At 36.0% G+C, this 9685-nt stretch overlaps 1 protein-coding gene across 1 annotated transcript; it reads right to left on the bottom strand.

Annotated features, from left to right (window-relative positions):
- Window positions 1-317: 317 nt before the first annotated feature.
- Window positions 318-3739, bottom strand: LOC140229757 (uncharacterized). The gene is made up of 3 exons (XM_072309991.1): window positions 3702-3739; window positions 1780-2447; window positions 318-325 (listed from the first exon to the last, which is right to left on the bottom strand). Exons 1-3 carry the CDS (start codon window positions 3737-3739, stop codon window positions 318-320), a joined length of 714 nt encoding a protein of 237 aa, XP_072166092.1.
- Between the last annotated feature and the right edge of the window lie 5946 nt (window positions 3740-9685).

Genomic DNA, 9685 nt, shown 5'->3' with positions numbered 1-9685 from the left:
TTATATCATTAAAATATTCATCAATCACATTCTGCCTTCTATCAACTGGCTGGAGATTTGTGTCGAGCGCAAGGCCACATAGACGTTCTTCCAGATCATCTATATTTGCACTATCCTCTTGACCTACATTATCATTTACTATGTTTTCTTGAGATAAATAATTGTTCCATTCTTGATCTACTAAAATATCAGAATACCATTTGTTATTATTTCGTAAATATTCAAGGGCTTGAAATACTTTCACTGTGTTGACAAACTTATATTCATAATATCCTTTGTAACACAATTTCCTTTTTAACTTCGCAGGTATCAATTCATCATGCATCTGTGATCGGGGCAGCATTTTTACAGTGTCAATTGTATTCGAAGGTACACAAACAGTAGGACCATGTATGCCACGCTGACCTCCTTTTGGTAGATTCAATAATTTCATAAATGGAATGTTTATTGCGATCAAATGTTGTTCGAGATTATCTAAACAGCTTAGCTCATCTGGAATATTATGTAATTGTAAATTGTTTATGTCTGCTTCTGCAGGGATTTTTCCATCTCGTAATTTCTTGTGACAAGTGAAACAGATCCATAAACAACTCCTTGATGACTTGGCTATCTGACAATCTACATTACATTTTCTACTGCATAATTATATGCAAATACTGTTCACTGATACATGCTTGATTTACATATTTTGATTTCATACACTTTACTACTTGATTTCTGAAAAGCAACTTAAAACATACACAACAAACATATTCAGGGCCATGTGAAATTGTTTCCCTAAACCTTTTCAATACAAATTCAGGATCACTCATTTTTTCCTTTTTAACTTCAGAACATCTAAAGTTCTTTCTGGCAACACTCTGCCTATACGTGGGCATTTGACTGAATTTGATTCGCAATCTGCGTTTTTTTACCATGTTAGATTTCTCTCGAAATTCCAAGTCATTCTGATATCTGTCTGCCATATTTTCTTTCATTTTCTGCTTATACACCTCTCTAAATTCTGGATCACTGTGATACTTATCTGTCATTTGTGTCTTAAATTTTTCTCTAAATTCTAAATCATTTTGATACTTACAAACAAATTGCATCTTCACATTCTCCCTAAAATCTTCATCTAGTCTGTAATTGTCAAGAATCTTCACTCTTTTATTCATTTGGTATTCAAAGTCACTTTTGTATCTCTCTTTTCTTTTATCGAGGATATGGTCCTTGAATGCAGCATTGGCATACATCTCTGACTGCCATTCTCTGCTTTGTTCTCTTTTCTGAGATTTAATTTCACAATTATTATATCTACTTTTTTGAGCCTGTTTTGCCTGATTTTGTTTTCTCTTCCTATATATAGGATCAGTTTTGTATCTTCTTCTTTCTGCATCAGCTCTCTTTTGTTTTCTCAAAGTCTTAGGATCACCATTTACTATTTCTTCACTGGTTTCACATTCTCCATTCTGAAGGCTATCTTTTGTGCGCATCATTCTCATATGCAATTTCTTATGCTTCAATGCTGTACCATGACTTTTTTTTTTCGTTTTCTCCTTCTTAGTTTTACATGACATTCAGAAGGTAGATTACTATCAGTCTTACTACACTTCTGTTTTCGTTCTGAACTGTCTTGAAATATCGCATCAAAACCATGTTTACTTTGAAGATACTTTGAGTCTTGCTCCATTGATTTTCTTTTTTTAGACCATTTCTTGGGAGTCTCATTAGTTCGAATAACTTCTGTAAAACTGTTTTTTATGCTTGAATCATTTGATTGTGGTGTAGCATCAATGCCAATTATCTCTCTTTCCTCCTGAGAATTCATGTGAACAGCACCCACAGACTCTACTACATTAAAATGTACATTTTGAGTGTATAAGATATAAATACCGCCTTCAGCTGTCACTTCGTTTATTTTTCCTGGTTTTTTTGCAGAGAACAATTGCCAAGCTAAAAGTTGATCATTGAATGAGTAAATATCTACCTCAAGCAAGTTCGCCATGGCACTTATTTCAGTATTTGAAGCCCACGTTCCATTATTCATTACTTTTTCTTTCAACACATATTCTTCAACAGTTCTAAATTCATGACTTAGTGTGCTAGTAAATAAACAATTAGTGTCTAATAAATGTTTGGCAGTTGCTTTTCGGAGAATAGTATGATTCCTTTCAGTCCCAGAAATTATATAAGAAATAGCACGGTAAAAACAATTGCCATCACCAGTAACAGGTTTGATTTGTGCAGGATGAGCAATGTCTGTATCTGTTTGTAAACCACCATCATTGATGTTCACATAATCAATACCTAATTTCCTACATATCATTCTCTTTTGCCTTGCACAGAGTGGTGAAAATTTGAAATTTCTGTCAGGTCTGTCGCCATACTCAATATGGATGATCTTAATATCATCTTCAACATCACTATTCACATTTTGATTATCTTGCACATTTCTGACAGCTTTACTTTGCAGATTGACACCATGACATGGTTCACATTTTGTAGAATTGCTCTTACATGTGTTTTCATGTGGATTATCATTATATGATTGAATGAATTGAACTCAGAGACTCATTAGATTTGCTTTGAGTTTTCATATTAACTCCAGTCAATTCAAACTGAGTACTATTCAGATCACAACCCATCGAATTGGCCAGTCGTATGCAATGACTGTGTATACCTTGCCAGCAGGAAGTGTGAAGCAGGATACTTTTTCCATTCTCACTGACACAACCAGACTGGTCTCTTCCGTGAGGATCAAAGACATAGAAACCTGTAGGGGATTTAATGATTGCAAATGTACTTTCATTAAACATCATGAAACATGCATCATGTTTGCACAATTCATGTTCAAGGGCATGCTTTAATGATACAGCTCCAAATTCTGCCAGGTATTTTTCATTGCCGTCTATAATGCCAAACACTGGATCACTACAATTAATTGCAAATGTATCATCTAAAATATCCAATTCTTTAGGCAAATCTGATATCATCAAAAGGTCATCATGCATTGTCGAATCTTTTTGAATGTAATAATACAGCTGATTTCCAAGCGTCAAAATTTTGTCAAGATCTTGAGCATCAAATTCATTCGCATTTTTCTTGGCTGAGTAGAGAATTGCTACAAGACTATTAGCAGTACACTGTTTTCCACGTGAAACACCAAATCTGTAATGACCTTGATTGAAATTACCTTGTGCAATAGATGTCAATTTAGTGGAAGACATGACGTCACTAAATTTCTGATCTATTTGTACATTTTGCCCACAAGGCTGATCAACTTTGTCAATTGATTTCACATCATTCTGAGATACATTCTTCAATGTTGTTGCAGACACTGGAACAGTATTACATAGTGTAAAGTTGCTAATATTATCCATGGGGATACTGTCGTCAATCATTCCAACAGAAGTTTTATTTTGTTTATCAATGATCAATTCTTCTAATCTTTGGCACGAAGCATTTCCATTGAGCTTAAATTCACAACATGAATCGCCTTGATTTTGTGCTTTGTTTCTTCTCTTCTGTATTTCATTCATTTCTTGGGCATTACATGAACTTTGCACTTTCAGGTCATTTATGGTTTTATCTTTGTCGTCAACAACATGACTCTTACTTCTGTCATTGTCACCGATAATTAAAAATTGATTTCTACAGGGATTTTGAACGTCACTGTTTTCATGATGACTGTCAGTCTTAGTTTTGCCACTTTGACCTACTTTACACTTTGACTCATCACTCTCTTGAGGTTCCTCATTTTTACTGGCAGTTTTCTTACGTTTAACAAATTGACCTTTCTTGTTTCTTGGAAGACGTGACTTTGGATGGCCACCACCATAGACACCTCGTACTTCAACACGTTTCACTGGTTTGATCTGTTGAAAGACAGGAAATGTACCTCCATGAGCATTCACAGAATTTACAAGTCTTGCTGAATTTTCTGATTTGCCTGCAACAGCAGCCCAAGTCATTGTTTCTTCTACCTGTTTTTTCTGTATGCCTTCATATGTTTTATTGTCTGTGCTTATTCGATGATTTGATTCTGCGCTCTTTTGAGACACGCACTGCAAAGAAAACACAGGTTCCACATACATCTGCACACTTTCACATTTCAAATTTGAGATCTCTTTGCCATTGTCAACACTTTTTCTGTCTTGTCTTCCATATGTTATGCTGCCAGTCATGTTACTTCTATTCTTGTTTCTTTCAAACAAGTCTTTCATTGTTTTGCCAATATATGTTACACCTGCTGCATGGTAGTGCTTAGATTTTGAACGCAGTCTTTCCTTTTTTTTCTCTGTCAATTTAGTCTTTCTAGATTTCACAGTTCTCCAATTATGATCATACTCATCTTTTTCTAAGTTCAAATGTCTCTCTGTAGATGGCTTTCTCTGAACTGCGGGATCAACTTTACTTCTACCACAGTCACTCTCTTTGAAATCATTCACACTTTGGACTTCTCGACTCTCATTTCTTTCCTTTATCTTTCTTGCATACCTCTTCTTTGATCTGTCACATTTGGTTTTGTTGGTTTTGCTTGTTAAAGACATGTCATAACCACTCTCTTCATCATATTGGTGTGCAAGTACTTCAAATCTATTAATATGAGAAGGGATGCATAAGTGATTGAAGATGTCATGGGTATTGTTGCTATTTCCACACAATGAACAAATCCAAATCAATCTATTATTCAATTTAGTCCCACTGGGTAGTTCCATACATGTCACATGATAATGACTTCTACATGACTCACATGTTGCAGAGCTTTCATTCCTTTTAATGTGATTTGTACATACACAGCATGTTTCAAACTCTGAACTGGTAATTAATGCACAACTACCCATAATGGCTAAAATTTCATCAATAATCGTCTTAAAGTCAATTGTATCCATCAATTCTGGAGTACCATCATTCTGTTTGAGCTCATATGGAAATCCACTGCTGGCCACATGACAGTGGTATTCACAAGGCTCACCGCTTGCATTAGTTTCATCTTCAGGAATTGGATTGTCACATACATTGTGACCATTGTCAACATCAGGAAATTCACTACGACAAGAGTTTTGACGATTCACATTTGCATAGTTACCATCATCATCTGTTTCTTTTGTAGTACCAGACTTTCTCTCTGTTTTGATGATACAGTCTTTCTTGTTTCCACCACGGGGTTCTTGATCTCTCATTGGTGTCTCTTTGCTGACATGCTGAAAAAAGGACATGCACCTGTAGAAACATCAATATTCTCATCACCATTTGATTGTTTACATTCATTGTCAAATTTCCCTTTTTGATTTGAGCCTGATTTTTCTTTGAAATTTTCAGATTGAGATTTGCCATTCACAAGAACTTTTCCCTTGACACTGCAGCATCGTTTACAGTCTGTTCTAAACTGTCGTCTCCTTGTTACGCCACTGTGTACCGGTGGTACTCTGTTGATCTGTGGTTTGTGTTTTGTCACCCAAGTCCAAGAATCAGAACCTTGAACATTGGTAGGATTTTGTTGATTCTTCACTACATCAGCCCAACTTCTCTCAGAGTACAATATCATTGTCTGTCTTGACTGCACACATTTAGCATAGACATTCAATAATGTTTCAGTGTATGTTTGTACAGTATAGTCCTTTGACTGTCTACATGCCATATTCCCACTCTGCTTGTGTTCATAATTTTCAAGTCTATTTTTCTTTGTACCTTTGTCACCTGATTTTTGTTTTTTGCCATTTGTACGTCTACGTCTTTCATAGTATTCTTCCATTGCCTTGCCAATGTATGTGACACCAGGTTCAAGGATTACACCATTCACTGATCTTTTGAAGCGTTCATGATCTACTTCTTCATCTTTCTTCACACCAACCTCCTCCAGTTGTCTTTTTTTCCTCTGCATTCTTGCTCTCCTTGATTTGACAGTGACCCAGTCCTTATCATTCAAGTCTTCACTTTCTGTTTCCACTTCAGATGTATTTCTCTCAATTTCATTTCTGCATTGATTCAGTGGGAGAACTTTTCTTCTCCTTTCCTTCACATACCTCTTCTTTTTTCTGGTACACCTTGGTTTCCAGACATTCTTTGATGATGTGTGACATTCCTGACCATCAATCTCAGCTTCTTCTCCATCAAGATCACTCTGAAGAGGCTCATATCTATTGGGATGGAAAGGAATACCGATTGCATCAAAGATACGGTGTGCAATATTGTTCTGGCCACATTCAGTGCAAATCCAAATCAATCTGACATCAGAGATTCCCTGTGAAAACTGCAGTCCCATACAGGTCACGTGATAGTGCCTATGACATGATTCACAAGTAGATTTGTTTTCATTTTCTTCGATGACACTCCCACACGACAAACATTCGTCCTTACCAGCAGCAGTCATTGTACAACTGGCCAATATCTGATGAATTTCACTCAGAACACTTTTGAATTCATTCATGCAGTCCATCTTTAGCACACTCAAGAAAACTGTACTGGAGTGGTAGCTGGTTAATCGAGAAATCGGACGTTAACAAATAGAACAGTACTCCAACAGGTCAATCCAATGTCAATATTTCGTCTAATGTTATGTGTTTAGACTACCTGTTTCAGACTCTTTATAAAATATGCTATGTGAGAATCTACATTAGAATTATTCTAACAAAATCAAAGAGAATATGTATGATGTTCTTCTGGATCGTGTGTATGCAGTTCAGGGCAAAATCGGTTCTCCTTCAAATTAGTTTATTTACCTATTATCTTTTGTAATGATACCAGCTCCAAGATCTCTGCCGGTAGATTATAATAACACAGTGCCTTCGTACTAAACTGTCAATCAAAGCGACTCTTTCTTTTGCGTCTCACTTATGCATTCGACACTCGGGGATCCCCCGTCCGGCACTCGCCGTCAATATCTTGTCAACGTCTCTAGATGGCGCTATAATTATACTACAGTGCCCGTCCGTGTGTATGTGCGTGTATGTCCCGTCCCGTCAGTGCGAGCGAATCTCGTTTTTAGTGTAGAATGTACCCACACGGTAGTCTCTAAACTTTAAATCAAATATACTACGCTCTTAGTTTTCACAAAGTGTACGTACACTGTACTAGACTAACTGTACATGTACTTCTGTTACTTGCTCGAACCTTCAGTTGGCCCTCTCCGAATCAGAAGAATTCTCTTCTGAGGTCTAGGTTACGGTTTATTCTCAACAAACGGTACTCACGTGTGTGTGTTTGTGTGTTTATGTGTTCACAGTCGATCCAGATCCACACAGCTAACCGATCACACGCACGTCACTAATTTGTCTTGCTTGTCAAACAATAATTATCTTATCTACCTCAAGCTGGCGCTCTTCTAGTCAGGTGATTCTAATTCTCTCAACAACTCTCAAGAGGGCACTCTTGCAATCAACACTGTCTGCTATTTTCGAAACACGATTAATACTGCTTCTGTACTTTCCACTTAAGTGAGCTGACCTTTTATTCACCTTCAAAACTTACACGACTTCAGAATACTTATTTATTTCATTCTTTATCGGCTAATTCAACCTAAATGAGCTCAAAAGTTTAATTGTATAAACAACAGGCCTATCAAACCTGTATGGATGATCAAGCTCAAAGTAAAACAATTGAGGAATACAAATTCAGTACAGTGTATTTTATATCTCATTTTAAAGATTCAAGACAGTTTTTAGTTTTAGTGTGGGTGTATTTCACTTCCAGACAGTTTTGTCTTCAAGTATTATGCAAATAAAGCGTCAATGTCAAGTAATCGTCCTGACAGCACAGGATTTGGTTACTGTCAGATTCAGATCAAACTCATATATCAGATTTAGAGGAAATCAATTTAATTCAATACAGCTGTTTTCAAATGTTACATCCAAATCCTAGCTTAGTGTTTTTCATGTGATATTTCAATACACAAAAACACATTCAATCACATTCACTCTAATATCACTAATCATGCACTTCTATATTACTCTATTTTATCTCTTTTTCAAGAACACGTCAGACACATTCAAAGACACAGCAAGATCACCAGATGCAGTTTCAGCAGCACAGAGGGAAATAAGAATGTCAATGTCAATAAGATGGCACAATCACAAAACTCAGACTGAGCAACAAAGAGCAAGATGGCAAATTCAGTTTAGTTTAAGATAGAGGAATATCACAAAATTAAGTGTTTAGTGAGAAAGAACAGGATCAAAAGATTCAACTAAAGGAACAAAGATAAGATTCTTAAAATTCAGAAAAAGAAACAAGTTATAAGATTGAGTGTCAGTAATAGCAAGCAAAATTGAAAGAAAAATTTAATTCAAAGATTTAGTTTTAGAATAACAGAGCAAGATCAGAAAATAACTTTAAGAATACTTTTACGAAGAATTGTCAAGACGGTTTGTCTTTGCTTTATGTAGAATTTTCAAGACGCTTTCTCTTTGCTTTACATAGATTTTTCAAGACGCTCTATCTTTGCTTTCACGTAGATTTTTCAAGATGCTTTGTCTTTACTTCACGTAGATTTGTCAAAAGACGGTCTGTCTTTCGTTCAGATAAGTTTTTCAAAAGACGGTTTGTCTTTGGTTCAGATAGGCTTTTAGAAAGACGGTCTGTCTTTCGTTCAGATAAGTTTTTCAAAAGACGGTTTGTCTTTGGTTCAGATAGGCTTTTAGAAAGACGGTTTGTCTTTGGTTCAGATAGGCTTTTAGAAAGACGGTCTGTCTTTCGTTCAGATAAGTTTTTCAAAAGACGGTTTGTCTTTGGTTCAGATAGGCTTTTAGAAAGACGGTTTGTCTTTGGTTCAGATAGGCTTTTAGAAAGACGGTCTGTCTTTCGTTCAGATAAGTTTTTCAAAAGACGGTTTGTCTTTGGTTCAGATAGGCTTTTAGAAAGACGGTTTGTCTTTGGTTCGGATAGGCTTTTAGAAAGACGGTCTGTCTTTCGTTCAGATAAGTTTTTCAAAAGACGGTTTGTCTTTGTTTCAGATAGGCTTTTAGAAAGACGGTTTGTCTTTGGTTCAGATAGGCTTTTAGAAAGACGGTCTGTCTTTCGTTCAGATAAGTTTTTCAAAAGACGGTTTGTCTTTGGTTCAGATAGGCTTTTAGAAAGACGGTTTGTCTTTGGTTCAGATAGGCTTTTCGAAAGACGGTCTGTCTTTCAGTTCGGTTTCGTCTGGATGAAGGTGAAATGGAAAATGGAAAAATACACACCCTTCTGGGTGAGGTTCATTCTCTTCTGAGAGCAGGATCTCTCTGAGATTAGGAAAAGGGATGAATGATGAAGTTCACTTTGGCTCAATGTATACAATGATAAGATGAACACACCCTTCTGGGTGATGGAGCACCAGATCCAGACACCTGCATTGGGAGACAAAATAAGATAATGTTGTAAATTTTCTCCAATTGCAAGCCATCTAATAATTACAGTACATACTACATCAAAATGAAAGTGATCAGACATTACGATATCTCAGAAGTTGTCCAACTGCTTTAAATTTAAGGTTGAGAATTACACATAATCCGTAATCTTGAATTCATCAAAATGATTAATTTTGTGCAGAATACTAATACACAGATTTCAAGAGTTACTGAATTAAAAATTTGTGAAATGGAACAAGCTTGATAAATATTACTGTAATTCTATTACACGTATGTTATTTGATTTAGTCGCTGTTTCTGACATTAAGAATTCTCAGGCACTAATCATTGCAGGTATAGCATGATATTCGCTTTAATGT

The sequence above is a fragment of the Diadema setosum genome, chromosome 6 (genome assembly GCF_964275005.1).
Source record: "Diadema setosum chromosome 6, eeDiaSeto1, whole genome shotgun sequence".
NCBI lineage: Eukaryota > Metazoa > Echinodermata > Echinoidea > Diadematoida > Diadematidae > Diadema > Diadema setosum.
The sequence above is the reverse complement of the archived record's forward strand: the minus strand, read 5'-3'. Positions and strand labels throughout refer to the sequence as shown.